Here is a 20,930-nt window from a genome sequence, read left to right as displayed (position 1 = left end):
TTTTTCGACTGTTTTCCGTACCTTGGAGACATCATGCCTCGTCGGTGTGTTGTCGGAGGGTGTAACAACACGAACAGGGATGGATTCAAGTTGCACCAGTGGCCCAAAGATGCGAAAGTGGCAAGAAATTGGACGTTTATTCCGCACACTTTACCGACGAAAGCTATGCTACGACACAGATGGCAAGAATGTGTGGATATCCTGCGACACTCAAAGCAGATGCATTTCCAACTGGACTGGACAGATCAGCTTTCAGGAAAAGAGAGCGGATGAGGGTATGTCTACAGAATATATTAATTGATGAAAACTGGGCTGTCTGCACTCTCAAAGTGCATGTTGTTGCCAAATGTATTTCATATGCTGTAAACCTAGTTCATAGTTGTTAGTTTCCTTTAATGCCAAACAAACACATACCAATCGTTGGTTAGAAGGCGATCGCCGAATTCGTCCTCGCTTTCTCCCGTGTCGCTGGCTGTCGTGTCGTTTTCGTCGGTTTCGCTTGCATACGGTTCAAACCGATATGGCTCAATAGCTTCAGTTTCTTCTTCAATTTTGTTTTCGCTACCTGCCTCCACACTACAACCATCCGTTTCAATACATGCGTAATCTGTTGAATCGCTTAAGCCGCTGAAATCCGAGTCTGAATCCGAGCTAATGTCGCTATACCTCGCCATGTTTGTTTGTATTGGCATCACTATGTGACGTCACAGGAAAATGGACGGGTGTATATAACGATGGTTAAAATCAGGCACTTTGAAGCTTTTTTTAGGGATATTGCGTGATGGGTAATATTTTGAAAAAAACTTCGAAAAATAAAATAAGCCACTGGGAACTGATTTTTAATGGTTTTAACCCTTCTGAAATTGTGATAATGTTCCCCTTTAATGAAGAGGTATGTACCATTTAGAAATGACAACTACAGGTACAATATGTACATAACATCTATTTTACTCACTTAATTGTAAATGTATTATTCTTGCGTAATACTCACAACTTAATGATGTCCATGGGCTTTGTTTGCTGAAAATGGTTTTCATCCAAATAGGATTATATTTTAAGTGTGTGTTAGGGCACACTCAATGCTATCCTGTTCCTGCAGCTTTAATTTATGAATTGTAAAGGCCTAGAGTCTTTTCGTGTCGTTCTCGTCATTTCCGGGTCCTAAATGGCTGTCAAAGTGTACCAACTTGCTGGAGTACGTCTTCAGCCATCTACTTTCCAGGTGAGAGGCATGATCTTTAATCTACAATAATTCCAGGGAGCAAGGAAGCGAAGAAACACCTCGCCAGTCGATCATGTCGAAATTGTACACAAGCTTGTTATCACAGCGCCGCTATAAATAGTTTGTCTGCGTTAGCACTTATAATTACAATATCACAAATACTAAGATAATATTCAAGTCACGAAATGCAAATGGGGTATTGTTGGCACTTTTTTTAATGGTTATTTCTTGGTTTAATGGGCGGAATAGAGGACCTCCCTTTGGCTCCGCTTTAAGCAGACTTTTATTCACTATTTAGAATGCACAAAAAAAATCCAGCCGTCGTCTTGTCTTTCATAATGATTGTCAGAATAATTGTATCTAAGTTATCACAAAACTTTGTGTTACATTGAGTTCAGCTCGCCCGGCGAGCAAACAAAAGCTGTCTTTGATCTTATCAATCAAAAGGTTTGTGAAACTCCACTGTGTAGGATGGGAAGCGACATGAAGGTGTCGGTTTCTTTGATGTATTGTAATCCACAAGAACATTTTGTCTTGACCCCGAGATCTACAAAGCGGAGAGGAAGCAGGGCCTGAGCCCCCTTTAGGCACCTTTTCTTTGAACTGTTTTGTGATAATGGCGACGGCTGTTTACGACCCCCCTCCCTTAGAAACATTTGTTGCCATGTAATCAGGGAAAGTCCAAATAAAAGAGGAGGCGCACAATCTTTCGTCAGAGCGTGGTGGGACAAAGAGTACAGTTCAGACGTTTCTCCTCAATTGAGCCAAATTGAATTCTGTCTCTGTTTAATTCCTTGCTTCTTGTCTTGTTTAATAGATGTCATCAGTGTTTGAACCTGACAATGATTGTGAACGATAGGAAAAATTCCTCAAAAAGTGCCGTTCCCCTTTTATGTTGGGCTCATTGCCACACTCACAGCCAAACAGACATGGTTCAAAGTCCTGACCATAACTGCTATTACAAAAAAAACAAAAAACTTGATTGTGTTCTGCCCGCAAAAAGACGTTTCTCTAAACACCCCTGTTTCCATTGAAGAGCTCCAGCTATATGTTTTTTTTTGATTGATTGAAACTTTTATTAGTAGATTGCACAGTGCAGTACATATTCCGTACAATTGACCACTAAATGGTAACACCCCAATAAGTTTTTCAACTTGTTCAAGTCGGGGTCCACGTAAATCAATTCATGTCATGTCATATAGGAATTAACTATACACCATAAAACATAAACAAAGCACTGTCACATGAATGGTTTTTAAAGTACCGGTAACTTTGTAAAATGAACAAATCCATAAAGTGCAAAAACATGGTGTTTACTTTTATCTATATAAAACACAAAGCCTAATGAAAATAAAGTATCATAAACGAGCTTTGTTCTTCGTGCAACAGTTTAGCCAACAAAAATAAACATGAGTGATACCTCCCACTTTTAAAACACAATCTTCACAGCCTGTGTTCAATTTGAAGAGATGACAAAACATTTAACCTAAATATGCGCACACACACACACACACACACACACACACACACACACACACACACACACACACACACACACACAGTATATACTGTACATAGATACATATATCTACAGTTTACTTTTGGCAATATAGTGTACATAGATACATACATCGTACATATGGTTTATATATATGCTTTTTTGTCGATTCTAGCGATTGATGTCCCTCCAGTGTTAAACTCATTCCTACGCCACGGGGTGAACCTTTAATTTGTTCTATTCTATAGTGACCAACTTGCCGCACATTTTAGAGTGTTTCACCATCTGTGCGGCCGCATTCCATATTATTTTGATAGTTTATTTCGACATTTTAGAGTGTTTCACCGTCTGTGTGTATGTGTGCGTGTGTGTGTGTGTGCGTACCTTGCCAATAACAGGGATGTCTACAGATCCCCAGGTATCGGCCCCCCAGTGTACCATCCCAGATGCAAAGTCTGCTGTCAATATTCCGAGCACTGTAACACAAACACCGATACGTATATTAATATCAATCGCACAGTCAAACCTGTTAAAAGTTGTTTCGATATATGTTTGCTTGCGATGCCACATCCGGTTGCAGACTAAACACCGGCTCAAATACTTGGCAAGGAAACAAACACTCGAGCAGCACTCAGAGCGGACTCAGGCAAACTGCCTCTCGGTGATGTTCCACGCCAACAAAGCAAGTACACCTGACAGAAAACTTTTCCAAAATGTGCTAGCTTGATTCTACTTCACATTGGCTTTACCATATACATTCTACTGATTAGCATTAGCAATTTTACATGGCAATTTCCACACCTCCAAATTTAGTAATGAAAACTACAACTAAGATGCATGTTACAATCAAACAGCTAGTGCGTAATAAAGTACAATACTTACAGTACAATCACTTTGTGGGGCACAACATAAAAAGACTTTCAGCTTTGCGGAAAATACTACTTCTTAGCTAGTCAACACACCATAGTCCAGAGTCGTGTATGAAGAGAGTATGGCCAACTAAGCAACAGACGCCATGACTGCTACCAAGGACGTGTGCGGCTGTGCCCGGATACATGCAATTGCGATCAATTTGGTGTTAGTTTTTCTGATGAAATAAACCACAATAATACGTCTACCGTATTTTTCGGAGTATAAGTCGCACCGGAGTATAAGTCGCACCTGCCGAAAATGCATAATAAAGAAGGAAAAAAACATATAAGTCGCACTGGAGCCCGGCCAAACTATGAAAAAAACTGTGACTTATAGTCTGAAAAATACGGTATATATATTTTCTTTAATGGCGTTAATTTGAGTTATTCTCCAGTGTCGACGCCTCAAAGGTGGCGTATTACCGCAAATCCTCAGTGCAATGCCATGTTTTGTTTTTTCTTTGTTTTTGTCAATTGTATGTGTGTGTGGGTGTGTGTGTGGGTGTGTGTTTTCTTCTCTTCTTCTATTGTTGTTATTTTGTTTTGCACAGCACTTTGTGTTTGTCACTTGCCTGTGCATGAAAAGCGCTATAAAAATAAACACACTACGGCTCATAACCTACTCAGTGGCCTAGTGGTTAGAGTGTCCGCCCTGAGATCGGTAGGTTGTGAGTTCAAACCCCGGCCGAGTCATACCAAAGACTATGAAAAAAATGGGACCCATTACCTCCCTGCTTGGCACTCAGCATCAAGGGTTGGAATTGGGGGTTAAATCACCAAAAATGATTCCCGGGCGCGGCAACCGCTGCTGCCCACTGCTCCCCTCACCTCCCAGGGGGTGATCAAGGGTGATGGGTCAAATGCAGAGAATAATCTCGCCACACCTAGAGTGTGTGTGTGACAATCATTGGTACTTTAACTTTAACTTTAAACTTACAATAGGACATGCTTTCATTTCGTGAAAGTATAATTTTGCGGCCGTATTTGACGCACTCTGCTGCTACATTCCTGCAGTGTTTTGTGACCAGCAGGCACCCGCGCAATAAACGTAGAAAAAAAACACAGAACGACCAAAAAAAGTAACTTACTACCCTCATTTTGCCATAATCTTCATTAGCTTTGGACCAACAGTGATGAAGAAATTGTGACTTTTGTGTGAAGTATGTCAACTGTGGTGTCTGCCTCCAATGTATTTGTAATCACTGTGTGTATCACTCATGATGTATTATTTATCATAACTGACCTTTCTTTTTTGTAATATGCTAAGTAAATAAGTGTACTTTTGGAGTTATTTCACCATATTTCTGCACAGTAACTCAGATGAGATCGGTAGGTCGTGAGTCATACCAAGGATTATAAAAATGGGACCCATTACCTCCCTGCTTGGCACTCAGCATCAAGGGTTGGAATTGGGGGTTAAATCACCAAAACGATTCCCGAGCGCGGCCACCACTGCTGCTCACTGCTCCCCTCACCTCCCAGGGGGTGAGGGCGATGGGTCAAATGCAGAGGATAATCTCGCCACACCTAGTGTGTGTGTGTGACAAAAAATTTTTGGTCCAGAACATATTTTGCTTTATTTATTATTGACATATTTTTTTCCACTTTAAGGTGTACATTTTTTACGAGATTTTCAGTTCATTTTTCATCTGTCCGATAATATCGAACTGCCGATATTATCGGCCGATAAATGTTTTATCGGAAATTATCGGTATCGGTACTTTTTAAAACGCCGCTGTACGGAGTGGTACACGGACGTAGGGAGAAGTACAGAGCGCCAATAAACCTTAAAGGCACTGCCTTTGCGATCACATAATATCTAAGGCTTTTCACACACACAAGTGAATGCAAGCATACTTGGTCAACAGCCATACAGATCACACTGAGGGTGGCCGTATAAACAACTTTAACACTGTTACAAATATGTGCTACACTGTGAACCCACACCAAACAAGAATGACAAACACATTTTGGGAGAACATCCGCACTGTAACACAACATAAACACAACAGAACAAATACCCAGAACCCCTTGCAGAACTAATTCTTCCGGGACGCTACAATTAAAAACAGCGACTAGGAGTGACAGATTGTTTGGTAAACGTATAGCATGTTCTATATGTTATAGTTATTTGAATGACTCTTACCATAATATGTTACGTTAACATACCAGGCACGTTCTCAGTTGGTTATTTATGCCTCATATAACGTACACTTATTCAGCCTGTTGTTCACTATTCTTTATTTATTTTAAATTGCCTTTCAAATGTCTATTCTTGGTGTTGGGTTTTATCAAATAAATTTCCCCAAAAATGTGACTTATACTCCAGTGCTACTTATATATGTTTTTTTTTCCTTCTTTATTATGCATTTTCGGCCGGTGCGACTTATACTCCGGAGCGACTTGTACTCCGAAAAATACGGTAGTCATCAAATTTGCAAAAGAAACGAATAACCTGACATGTGGAAGTCATTTGGGAACTGTTCGGCTCTGTATTTTGGAGTTAGTGTCACAGTTTGAGGAGGGTGTTAAGGTGGCAGGCGCAGAGATGACCTGAGAACGATGCAGGGCTGCCGGCTGGCCAGGCTCCATGGAGGTAAGTGTTTGTCAAGAACACGGTTCCCGTAAACGTGATTTCCGCTATTCCTCTCATTGACAGCATTTCAGTCACATAACACGGATTTCCGCAACTTTACGCATTTAGATTCCGTTTTTAGAGAACATGGATACTAATGCATTAATCTACGATTCGGTTTACTTTCGCATATTTGTAAACCTGAAGTGGGGCGGTAAAAGGTTGAGTCTAATTAACTGCTCCGCCGTGTCTTTTTATATGCTTTGCATCAGCACCTTAATGAATGTGACAGCGCGTGTGTCGTAATTACGGCGGTCAGCTGAATAAAAAAAGTACCAATAGCCGTATCATTAGTCCAGAATTTTAACGGTCCTCTTGGACTGACCCCAAAAATACTGGTACTCTGTATACATCCCTACCATTAAGTACTGGTATCGATTCCCAGGTACCGGGAAATGGTATTGTGTTATTTATACAATATAGAAATAAAGAAAGAAAACACAAAAAACTGCGAAACTTTAAAAATTATGTCACGAAAAAACTTTTTCGGACTATAAGGCGCACATATACAGGTATGTGGTATAGCTCGGTTGGTAGAGTGGCCGTGCCAGCAACTTGAGGGTTCCAGGTTCGATCCCAGCTTCCGCCATCCTAGTCACTGCCGTTGTGTCCTTGGGCAAGACACTTTACCCACCTGCTCCCAGTGCCACCCACACTGGTTTAAATGTAACTTAGATATTGGGTTTCACTATGTAAAGCGCTTTGAGTCACTAGAGAAAAAGCGCTATATAAATATAATTTACTTCACTTCACATAAAATCATTTCATTTTCTCAAAATTCCATACTGCGCCTTATAACCCGATGCGCCTAATGTATGGCATAATTGTGGTTGTGCTTACCGACCTCGAAGCAATTTTATTTGGTACATGGTGTAATGATAAGTGTGACCAGTAGATGGCAGTCATACATAAGAGATACGTGTAAACTGCAAGATGACGCCAGTAAACAACACCAAAACTTTAAATGTTCCATTGAGAATATGGAACATGAGACACGGCATTCAAAAATCTGTCAAAATGTTTTTAGTACGACTTCGGTAAGCTATGAAGCCGCACCGCTTGATGGATTGTCGGTGCATTAAACATACAAGTATTATTATGGTGTGTGTATAAGGATCGCAAAATGGCACGTAGTAGACGACATATTATCTGGCGTTTTGTTTTGCAATATTATGCAAAACCAACTTTTTGGGATCTGCATAAGTCCTGAAAATGCCATTGTAGTCCGTGGCGACACTGTAGTCATAAGCTTCTTCTTTTTCTGTACTTTCTTATGTGGCATTCATCTGCTGTTGCCATTTGTAATATAAAGTAGCATAAAGTTCCAATTTATATCTGTCAGTAGACAAGCTATCAAAGCGCTAAAAACTGTAGTGGGTTTACATAATCTACCCAAGGAACTTTAGTTATTAGAGGGTTCAGGTCGGACGGTTTTTCACACATTTCCGGCGTTGTTGTTGCACTAGTGAGCCACGGATGAGGAGATGCTGCTCCCTTATTGATTGAAGTAAAGTCTGAATGTCATTAAAACAGTTAGCTCCATCTTTTGACACTTCTTCCACTCCCGTCCTTGCACGCTACAACAAAGATGACGGGGAGAAGACGCTGTCGAAGGTGAGCCACGTAAATAAGACCGCCCACAAAACGGTGCATCCTGATGAGAGTCAGAAAGCGACTTGAAGATGATCTGTAAAACATCATCCATGCAACATTTTGACTAAAGAACCACCATTACATGTTATGTAGACCACAAGGAAGTCTTTTACATTTAGAAAAAAATCATAATGTGACTCCTTTAATGCGCCTTTTAATCCGGTGTGCCTTTTGTATAAAAATAGACCTGAATAGACCCACTCATTGGCAGTGTGCCTTTTTATCGGTGTGCCCTATGGTCCAGAAAAATATGGTAAATGTTGATACAAATAACAGATATTCAAAAATCTGTCTTTAAACATTTTTCTTTTGCCCATTCACAAAATAAAAAGTTGTGTTTTTCCCCACTTACAAAATTAAATGCACATGCGTCACGGCCAATTATGCAAGTTAGACGATGACGTCAATTTAGCATCCAACTTACGACTGACTCACCGATGCCCAGGACGATCTGGCAGATGTGCACGGTGGAGAAGTGCAGGAGGAGGAAGGTGAAGTTGATGATGAAGAGAACCAGGCACAGAATCACACACACCCACTCCTGGAGACGCTTACCTGGGGACCGACAACAACAGTTAGAACAATACACACGTTTACCTGAGAGGAGACACAAGAACGTTTTTACAAAAAGGACACAACCTAACCAGGGTTTAAAGGGGAACATTATCACCAGACCTATGTAAACGTCAATATATACCTTGATGTTGCAGAAAAAAGACCATATTTTTTTAAACCGATTTCCGAACTCTAAATGGGTGAATTTTGGCGAATTAAACGCCTTTCTAATATTCGCTCTCGGGAAGCAATCCGCCATTTTCTCAAACACATTACAAACACAGTCAAATCAGCTCTGTTATTTTCCGTTTTTTTCGACTGTTTTCCGTACCTTGGAGACATCATGCCTCGTCGGTGTGTTGTCGGAGGGTGTAACAACACGAACAGGGACGGATTCAAGATGCACCAGTGGCCCAAAGATGCGAAAGTGGCAAGAAATTGGACGTTTGTTCCGCACACTTAACCGACGAAAGCTATGCTACGACAGAGATGGCAAGAATGTGTGGATATCCTGCGACACTCAAAGCAGATGTATTTCCAACTGGACTGATCAGCTTTCAGGAAAAGAGAGCGGATGAGGGTATGTCTACAGAATATATTAATTGATGAAAACTGGGCTGTCTGCACTGTCAAAGAGCATGTTGTTGCCAAATGTATTTCATATGCTGTAAACCTAGTTCATAGTTGTTAGTTTCCTTTAATGCCAAACAAACACATACCAATCGTTGGTTAGAAGGCGATTGCCGAATTCGTCCTCGCTTTCTCCCGTGTCGCTGGCTGTCGTGTCGTTTTCGTCGGTTTCGCTTGCATACGGTTCAAACCGATATGGCTCAATAGCTTCAGTTTCTTCTTCAATTTCGTTTTCGCTACCTGCCTCCACACTACAACCATCCGTTTCAATAAATGCGTAATCTGTTGAATCGCTTAAGCCGCTGAAATCCGAGTCTGAATCCGAGCTAATGTCGCTATACCTTGCTGTTCTATGCGCCATGTTTGTTTGTATTGGCATCACTGTGTGACGTCACAGGAAAATGGACGGGTGTATATAACGATGGTTAAAATCAGGCACTTTGAAGCATTTTTTAGGGATATTGCGGCATGGGTAAAATTTTGAAAAAAACTTCGAAAAATAAAATAAGCCACTGGGAACTGATTTTTAATGGTCTTACCCCTTCTGAAATTGTGATAATGTTCCCCTTTAAGAGTCACGTGTGCGTTCACGGTTTTAATATGGAAGCAGTCAGATTAACACAAGTGTACCATGGACTATGGGGTCACGACCCCTCATATGTGGAACACCAATGCTGACGCAGCACTGAGCCCACCCGCACGTTCAGGTGGGATGGTGGCCTCATCAGAGAGCAGCCCGCACACAGAGGTCAGCAGTATTCATTTTCACGACCGGATCAACCAACTTATTTTACTTTAAACTTGCTAATCAGCAGTTTTATGAGCGAGGGGGACCCACACTTAGTGATGGTGAATTATTGAAGACACGCACACTCACAGCTAATCGAAAGCTTTCTAATAACTACGGTAGTTCTACTCGGACTTTCCCTATTTGTCTCGTTGAAGCCGTCAGGTCACGTGACTGTACCTTTCACTAAAGTGTACAAACAGTAAATGTCTGTCTTTAAAGTTTATTTTTGCCCCCTTGCTAATTGTTAAAAGTTTAATGTGCCGAGATCCTCCTTTATGACAGCATTAGCAGCCTATGAGATATTCATGGAACCTTTTGAATAAAGCTCAGAGTGGGCACGCCTATAGACCCGGGTGCCTATTAATATGCTCTCATAAAGGATGGAGCCAAGTGGTCACCAGAGACTCAAAATATGTGATTTATGGATATTTTTGAACTGTCAAACTTGACCCATGACCTTCCAGAAATATGAAATATGAAAAGTTGGAGAGAGTTGAGCCGTGTTCATTGAAGCTCCTCCATGATTCCACTTGGACGGGAGATTTGAGCAGGTCGGATTAAAGTGTTTTCTACTGGTTAGTCTTGGCAGGGTTTGCGCTCTAGCTAACTTATTATTGCCACATTCTTTTCTATTTTCTATTTAGATGTGTGAAAATTAGCTTGCATTGGTTTTAAATTGAATTAAAGATTTACTCATTAATTCCACTATGGAGGAAACAACGGTCCAAATAAATCCTTAAAAAACCTAAATTAATAAGCCATAACTACCTTTTATTATTTTTAATAACTACAATAAATGAAATGAACATATAATAAAGTAAAATAAAATAAAAATATGGTAAATAAATTAAACACTATTATAAAACTTACAATTTTGCATGTTATGTGTTTGTTATGCTTCACTGATCGTGTTTTAATCTTAGTATTTTATCCGTTTTAATGGCTTAGCTTTTAGTGTTTTAAATATTGGTTTGTATTGTAGCACTTTAGGATATATTAAAATGAAAAGTACGTAACAAATACAATCTATTATTAAAAGGAAGAAAAGGGTAGAAAATGGATGGATGATCAATCAATCAATCAATCAATCAATGTTTATTTATATAGCCCTAAATCACAAGTGTCTCAAAGGGCTGCACAAGCCACGACATCCTCGGTACAGAGCCCACATAAGGGCAAGAAAAAACTCACCCCAGTGGGACGTCGATGTGAATGACTATGAGAAACCTTGGAGAGGACCGCATATGTGGGTAACCCCCCCCTCTAGGGGAGACCGAATGCAATGGATGTCGAGTGGGTCTGACATAATATTGTGAGTGTCCAGTCCATAGTGGATCTAACATAATAGTAAGAGTCCAGTCCATAGTGGGGCCAGCAGGAAACCATCCCGAGCGGAGACGGGTCAGCAGCAGAGATGTTCCCAACCGATGCACAGGATGACCATATTTTTCCGACTATATCCTTTCATTTTCTCAAAAATCGACAGTGCGCGTAATGTACGGCATGATTCTGGTTGTGCTTACTGACCTGGAAGCAATTGTATTTGTTACATGGTGTAATGATAAGTGTGACCAGTAGATTGCAGTCACACATAAGAGATACGTGTAGACTGCAATATGATGGCAGTAAACAACACCACAACTTTGAATGTTCCATTGAAAATATAGAACATTACACACGGCGCTCTAAAATCTGTCAAAATGTTTTTAGTACGACTTCGGTAAGCTATGAAGCCGCACCGCTTGATGGATTGTCAGCACATTAAACATACGAGTATTATTATGGTGTGTGTAAAAGGACCGCAAAATGGCACCTCTTACATATTACCTGGCGTTTTGTTTCGCAATATTATGCAAATCCAACTTTTCTTACCTTCTGATGTGTATTTGGGATCTGCATAAGTCATAAGCTTCTTCTTTTTCTCTACTTTCTTATGTGGCATTCATCTGCTCTTGCCATTTCTAATATAAAGTAGCGTAAAGTTCCAATTTATATCTGTCAGTAGACTAGCTATCAAAGCGCTAAAAACTGTAGTGGGTTTACATAATCCACCCACGGAACTTTAGTCATTAGAGGGTTCAGGTCGGACGTTTTTTCACACATTTCCGGCGTTGTTGTTGCACTAGTGAGCCACGGATGAGAAGATGCTGCTCCGTTATTGATTGAAGTAAAGTCTGAATGTCAATAAAACAGTTAGCTCCATCTTTTCACACTTCTTCCACCCCCGTCCTTGCACGCTACACCGCTACAACAAAGATGACGGGGAGAAGACGCTGTCGAAGGTGAGCCACGTAAATAAGACCGCCCACAAAACGACTGTCAGAAAGCTACTTGAAGATGATGTGTAAAACATCATCTATGCAACATTTTGACCAAAGAACCACCATTACATGTAATGTAGACCACAAGATAGTGTTTTAAATTTAGAAAAAAATCATAATAGGACCCCTTTAATGCGCCTTTTGTATGAAAAAAAAACCCTTAATAAACCCGCTCATCGGCAGTGCACCTTACAATCCGGTGCGCCCTATGGTTCGAAAAATACGGTACACAACACTTCAGCAGGAAGACCTTTGGAGCAAAATAAAACATTTTTACGGCGGCTTTAATAGCTTTAAATTAGGGCTGGGCGATATATCCATACACGCGATATATCGCGTGTTTGTCTCTGTGCAATATAGAAAATGACTATATCGTGATATTGGAGTATACGTTCTCACACAGTTGCTTTTAGCTGCTGGCATTAGACTACAGGCTCTCCTCGCTCTTTCCTGTGTCTCCTTCTCACAGACAGCAAGCGCACATTCTACATACAGTACGTCACATACTGTCACGTCATACGTCACATACGTATACGCCCTCGCGGAGCAGAGAGGTAGCAGCATGGGTAACGTTAGCTGTGATGCTAGCGGTAATTCGAGAGAAAGAAGGTGCGAATCTGGTAACAATTGAAGGAATAATTAATTCCCCCCCAAAACAGCAGGGGGTCTATCGTCTGGCGGTGGTTTGGCTTCAAGTGGGAATATGTCAAACAGACAACCGTAATTTGTCAAGTGTGGGGCGAAAGCGTTGCTATAAAAAGTAGCATTACTGCTAATATGTAGCATCATTTGAAAAGTCCCCTGCTAGAGAATGAAGAGTGCTTGAAACTCCACATGTCAACATCTCCGTTCGGTGCCACACCAACAAAATGCCGAGGCAACCATTTCCACATCAACGCCGTATGAAAAAGAAAAACGACAGAAGGAGATAACGTCCGCCGGAACCTACCACATCGCGAAGGACGTACACAATATAATTTCTTATTATGCAGCTCATTTTTATTTGACAGTTATTGAAATATCTTGTGTGACATCATGCACAAAAGTGCACTTTATTTGTTTTAAACTATTGTAGTGGCGTTCTATACAAAAAAAGTGCACTTTAATTTAGTGTTGTTTTGATTTGTCATCTTGAGGACATCATTTAGATTAGATTTAGATTTATTGGTCCCCTTGGGGAAATTCATTGTCACTGCCGTACATTTAAACAATAGACATTACACATCACAAAAAAAATAACAAAAAGACATCATACATGACCAACACACATTTACAGGCTTGTCAGACAGGTCCGCCGGGCCTGCTGTTAAGGGCGGCTATAGCTGCAGGGATAAGGCTTTTCCCATCATGCACTAAAGTGCACTAATAGCTTGTTTTAAAATGTCTCTGACAATCTTGCACTTTCTGTTTTGAAATGACATGAATGTTTGTGCCACTGCTTAATAACTGTTTAATAAATACACTTTTGCTAAATTGACTTAGTTGTGATTTCCCTCTCTGCATGAAAGTTTAAAATGAGCATATATTATTGCAGTATGAACAAGAATGTTTCAATGTAGACACATAAGATCATCATACTGCTGTGATTATATGCATCAAGTGTTCATTCAAAGTAAGGCAAAAAAATCGAGATATATATCGTGTATCGCGATATGTCCTAAAAATATCGAGATATTAAAAAAAGGCCATATCGCCCAGCCCTACTTTAAATATACATAAAAATGATCCAATCCAGTCTCAGTTCACCCATACTGTGGGTAAATGGAGACACACACACACACACACACACACAAACACACACACACAGCGAAGGATCAGAAAACAAAATTTACTCTCAGTATAAATATACTCACACACAGTGACACTGCAACAGACAGATTTCCTAACTCGCTCTTACATCACTTTAACACACACACACACACACACACACACACACACACACACACACACACACACACACACACACACACACACACACACACACACAGCAGAGGGTCGTGGAGCAAAGGGGCGGCTGTCAGGTGATGTGCGTCAGTCCTTGGATCCTCCGGCTCCCTGGTGAGGGGAAGGAAACTAGGACAGGCCTCCACTGAGCGCGCGCACACACACACACACACACCACACACACACACACACAATCACACACACACAATCACACTCACAAGCCCTTGTCCCTCAGGCCGTGGCATTGCTGAATATCTCACACAGCTATAGACAAGACTTTAAACGCACATATGCACAAAAAAACTAAACATCTAAGACATACTAACGCTCTCATAGATTATACGCACATGAACACAACATTTGCACACACTACCTCCCCTAAACTTGGCACAAAGACACTAGGACTGCCGGCTGCCACACACACACACACACACACACACACACACACACACACACACACACACACACACACACACACACACACACACACACACACACACACACACACACACACACACACACACACACACACAAGCCGTCATTAATATTATTCTGACAACAACACTCCCTGGTTACCCCCTCTGCCATAGCTCACCCTGCCTGAGAGTGTGCACGTGGGCGTGTGCGTGGCGATTTAACCTGGGCGGGGCCAGGGGAAGGGAACGAGGGGCGCTAATTGGCTGAGATTAATCAACGCGGCTGATTTGCCGTCTGGGGAATGAATGGCGGCCAACACACGCTGAATACTAATGGATGCCACAGTCACCGTGCATCCTTACACGCTAAATAGTAAGAACCTACAACAACATATTACATATTGAGATAGTCCTCCAAAAACACAAGAATGAAGGAAGAATAGGTGTTTTTGAAGGAAAGGTTAAGTCTGGGCCAAATAGAAGGGGGTAAACATTGTGTAAAGTCACTTTTTAGCCTTTGTGCTACACAGGATCCCTTAAGTAGGACCCAGTGTGTGCTTGAGTGTTGTTATAATACTACAATCAATAAACTCTGTGGTGTAAAACAAAAACAAGTCCAATAAGGATCTCCTTCAGACACACAAACACTGCTTTATTGGCTTTAATGTGATTTATTCCCTGCTTTGGAGTGTAATAATGCTCAAGAAGACCAGGGTCATTACATTTCGCAGCACAGACATCTTCATTGGCATGGTTCCATCACGGTGGTGCTCGTGTACAACGTCAAAGTAAGTACCACACAAGTAGGTATACTGTACATGTAGGAATCCTGCACTACCATGAGCTAATGCAACGACATTTCGTTCTTATCTGTACTGTAAAGTTCAAATTTGAATGACAATAAAAAGGAAGTCTAAGTCTAAGTGTTAAATTAACAAGTTTGTTATAAACCAAAACAAAGCACACACACTTACACACATACATACATATGAATATTTGGAAACCAAACAATTCGATTAAATTCTTGGGGATAACTTGATTCAGAATCGATTTTCGAATCAACACGATTCTCGATCAATCAATCATTACTTTTTTAATTAACATTGGGTGCCACTTCTATGATTACCTACATTCCACCGTAAAATAAACAGATCTGATACATTTCTATATTACTTTAAAAAAAAAAAAAAAAAAAGGGTTTTCTTTAATAGAATTCTACCCACAAATTTAATGAAGTGGTTGGACAGGACAGATTAAAAAATATATACCGTATTTTTCGGATTATAAATCGCTCCGGAGTATAAATTGCACCGGCTGAAAATGCATAATAAAGAAGGAAAAAAACATATACGTCGCACTCGAGTATAAGTCACATATATATATATATATATATATATATATATATACATATATATATATATATATATATATATATACACACACACACACACACACACACATATACATACATACATATATATATATATATATATATACATACATACATACATACATACATACATATATACATACATATATACATATACATACACACACATTTATATATATACATACACACATTTATATATATACATACACACACATTTATATATATATATATATATATATATATATATATATATATATATACACACACACACACATACATACACACACACATATATATATGTATATATATATATGTGGAGCAGCGAGAATACCAAGAAGCGCATATGCCAAATTTTCAAAGAGAACGGCCTACGGATCACGATTGAAGCCAACAAGCAAACCGTCAACTTCCTTGACGTCACTTTCAACCTGAGAAATAACAGCTACCAACCATTCACGAAACCCAACACAACACTCCAATACGTGCACCATGACAGCAACCACCCACCCACCACCACGAAAAGAATACCTACCGGAATTAATAAAAGGCTATCGATGCTGTCATCTAGCAAAGCTGAATTTGACCAAGCAACCCCCCCGTACCAAAAAGCCCTTGATGAAAGCGGATACAATTTCACCCTCACCTATGAACCCACGCCAGGAAACCAACCGAAAAAGAACAGAAAACGAAACGACATCATCTGGTACAACCCCCCATACAGCAAAAACGTCTCAACTAACATTGGACACAAATTCCTCAATCTGATTGACAAACACTTTCCCAAAGACAACACCCTAAGAAAAGTATTCAACAAGAACAACATTAAATTGAGCTACAGCTGCATGAACAATATACGACAAATCATCTCAAACCACAACAAAACAATTGCAAATGAGCCGTCGGCCCCCGGACAGAGCGACCCCAAAACCAACAAAGGTTGCAACTGTCGAAAGAAACCTGATTGCCCTCTCAACGGGGGGTGCTTACAAACATCAGTTGTCTACCAATCTAAGGTAACACGCAAGGACATTAACACATCCGACACATATGTAGGATTAACTGAGGGAGCAATCACAAGGGACGGCGTGGCGCAGTGGAAAAATGGCCGTGCGCGAATCGAGGGTCCCTGGTTCAATCCCCACCTAGTACCAACCTCGTCATGTCCGTTATGTCCTGAGCAAGACACTTCACCCTTGCTCCTGATGGGTGCTGGTTAGCGCCTTGCATGGCAGCTCCCTCCATCAGTGTGTGAATGTGTGTGTGAATGGGTAAATGTGGAAGTAGTGTCAAAGCGCTTTGAGTACCTTGAAGGTAGAAAAGCGCTATACAAGTACAACCCATTTATCATTTATCATTTATTTCAGGAACCAAAACCTGCGGAATACCACAGAACTCAGCAAACACATTTGGGACCTCAAAGACAATAATGTTGAATATTCAATAACATGGCAAATTCTTGCATCCAGCACACCTTACAATAGTGGTAATAAAAGATGCAACCTATGCTTGAAAGAAAAACTGTTTATTATTTACCGTCCAGACCTGTCATCCCTCAACAAGCGCAGCGAAATTGTAACAGCATGCCGCCACAGACGGAAACACATGAGCCAATCACCACGCCCCTACACCAGCCTGTACCCACCCACTCTGTGCCCTATATAATCCATGGTATGTGAATGCTCCCATTAAAATCTCCTGATGATTGAGGGGAACCCCCCCTCATGAAACAGGCCTGTAGAGATGAAATAGTCTTGTGATTTTTTTTTTCCCACACATACATATATTGCGCTCTACTACGGTATCGAGCACTATTTTTTGGATAACCTTATTAAGACATATATGTATATATATATATATAAATATATAAATGTGTGTATGTGTATATATATATATATATATATATATATATATGTATATATATATATATATATAAACATTTTAATTGTGGCAGCTTGCCACAGGTACATAAATATGTGGAAAACATTGCTCCAATGCACAGTAATTCCTCACCTTGATGTTTTTTCTCCCATGTCAAAAGCCACGCCAAAAACATGCTGCACTGAACACATCTGTGGTAATGAAATGAGACATGGCAACAAACATCAAAAGTGGATGAATCTACTTCTCAGCATGCAGCTGTTGGCCATGCAAAGACATTTTATTCAAGAGGAGGCTGAGGGCAGAGAGCAAATCAGACCTCAGCAGCAAAACGGAGATTGTGGAGTACAACACCGCAGCTATGCTAATGTTAGCATTTGTGTTTCTCGTTTACATTTTTTGTAATGGTAAATCCGCTTGACCAATGAGCAGATCTGATCAGGTACTACAAAAAGTACCTCATAGGTACTGCTTTTGCCAAACGGAAAAGTGTCGAGTCGGAAAAAAAACACCGCCGCAAATTCATAGAGATGTAGAGAGTGAGGACAATAGAAAACAGACAACTGTTTTCATCCTCCGTCTCTTTGTGTCCTTATTTTGCTCTCAGTAGACCGTCTTCAGATGGGACGTGCAACCAGCGACGGGGGGTGTTGTGGGTGGTAAAAATGGGTCACATGCTAGGAGAGAACGAAAGTGGCATAGGGAGATGGGGGAGAGAGACATAGTAGCAGGGTGAGAGGGGCACAGAGGATGGGTTGGAGGGGGGGGAGGGTGTTGGGGTGTTAAATTCCCTTGTTCAGTACGAGTGGATCAGTCACAGGCCTCGTTCCTTTCATGTGATCTCCACGGACCATAGAACTTGGGACACACGCGTGCGCACACACTCACTGGCGTGAACACAAAACATACATGAATACAAAGTACACAGACAAGAGAAGACGAAACAATATGCACACACACACACACACACACACACACACACACACACACTTGTGCCAGACAAACTTAATACATCTATTACCCTGTAGATTCAACAGCAAAAAAAAAATGCGGCAAATGAGATTCACAAACAACACACACACACACACACACACACACACACACACACACTTTGTAATCCACATGAGAGCCAGTGTAAGTAGGCCCTGCTCCAGCCTCTCGCCCCTGTGGAGACACAAAAAAGGATGGACAGATCCTATCGTGTGTGTGTGTGTGTGTGTGTGTGTGTGTGTGTGTGTGTGTGTGTGTGTGTGTGTGTGTGTGTGTGTATGTTGGACGCCATCTTCTCATCTCTTGGGCTTTCAGCTTTCACCATATTCATCTGTGGCCCTCATCATAATAATTGCACACACACACACACACACACACACACACACACACACACACACACACACACACACACACACACACACACACACACACACACACACACACACACACACACACACACACACACACACACACACACACACGGCCAAGGTCAATAGTAAAATTCTGCCTAGAAGCCAACGTGGCTTGTTTTGTTTTTGTAAATCTCAAGGTTTCCCCTTAATGTATTGGATTGTGGCATAGGCCACGGCAAAATATAAGACGCCACACATTAAAATGAGGGTTGTTGTTGTTTTTTTTACATGAAAACAAATGAAAGTCCAGAAGAAGACGCGCAAAGTCAGACGCTCTTTTTAGCTTTTTTTTTGCCAAACATTTGCTAACAACAAGCCTAATTGCACTCCCAGACACACATCTCCTCATTCTCTGTCAACACGTTGTGTTCAAGACCAGGGGACAAATGAACATCATAACACACGTCTCTGCGCTGCTGACCTGTCTCTGCTCGGGATGGTCGCCTGCTGGCCCCACTATGGACTGGACTCTCACTATAATGTTAGATCCACTATGGACTGGACTCTCACAATATTATGCTAGATCCACTATGGACTGGACTCTCACTATAATGTTAGATCCACTATGGACTGGACTCTCACAATATAATGCTGGATCCACTATGGACTGGACTCTCACTATTATGTTAGATCCACTACGGACTGGACTCTCACTATAATGTTAGATCCACTATGGACTGGACTCTCACTATAATGTTAGATCCACTATGGACTGGACTCTCACACTATTATGTTAGATCCACTATGGACTGGACTCTCACAATATTATGTTAGATCCACTATGGACTGGACTCTCACACTATTATGTTAGATCCACTATGGACTGGACTCTCACTATTATGTTAGATCCACTATGGACTGGACTCTTACTATTATGTTAGATCCACTATGGACTGGACTCTCACAATATTATGCTAGATCCACTATGGACTAGACTCTCACTATTATGTCAGATCCACTATGGACTGGACTCTCACAATATTATGTTGGATCCACTATGGACTGGACTCTCACAATATTATGCTAGATCCACTATGGACTGGACTCTCACAATATTATGCTAGATCCACTATGGACTGGACTCTCACAATATTATGCTAGATCCACTATGGACTGGACTCTCACAATATTATGCTAGATCCACTATGGACTGGACTCTCACTATAATGTTAGATCCACTATGGACTGGACTCTCACAATATAATGCTGGATCCACTATGGACTGGACTCTTACTATTATGTTAGATCCACTACGGACTGGACTCTCACAATATTATGCTAGATCCACTATAGACTGGACTCACTATTATGTTAGATCCACTACGGACTGGACTCTCACAATATTATGTTAGATCCACTATGGACTGGACTCTCACAATATTATGCTAGATCCACTATGGACTGGATTCTCACAATAATGTTAGATCCATTATGGACTGGACTCTCACAATATTATGCTAGATCCACTATGGACTGGACTCTCACTATAATGTTAGATCCATTATGGACTGGACTCTCACAATATAATGCTGGATCCACTATGGACTGGACTCTCACTATTATGTTAGATCCACTACGGACTGGACTCTCACAATATTATGCTAGATCCACTATGGACTGGACTCTCACTATTATGTTAGATCCACTATGGACTGGACTCTCACAATATAATGCTGGATCCACT

General features: G+C 40.8%; 1 protein-coding gene across 2 annotated transcripts in view; it reads right to left on the bottom strand.

Moving 5' to 3' along the window:
* The window catches only part of LOC133612164 (plasmanylethanolamine desaturase 1), a 70,242-nt gene that overhangs the window by 29,872 nt on the left and 19,440 nt on the right, over positions 1–20,930 (bottom strand). Inside the window, exons 2-3 of one of the 2 annotated variants that reach the window (XM_061969327.2) lie at positions 8,355–8,474; positions 3,105–3,196 (exon numbers count right to left, since the gene is read on the bottom strand). In XM_061969327.2, the coding sequence (XP_061825311.1) occupies positions 3,105–3,196; positions 8,355–8,474 (212 nt within the window). Of the gene's footprint in view, positions 1–3,104; positions 3,197–8,343; positions 8,475–20,930 lie in introns of both variants that reach the window. The other variant, XM_061969328.2, reaches the window with a different exon arrangement.

Source organism: Nerophis lumbriciformis, linkage group LG10 (assembly GCF_033978685.3).
Source record: "Nerophis lumbriciformis linkage group LG10, RoL_Nlum_v2.1, whole genome shotgun sequence".
NCBI lineage: Eukaryota > Metazoa > Chordata > Actinopteri > Syngnathiformes > Syngnathidae > Nerophis > Nerophis lumbriciformis.
The sequence above is the reverse complement of the archived record's forward strand: the minus strand, read 5'-3'. Positions and strand labels throughout refer to the sequence as shown.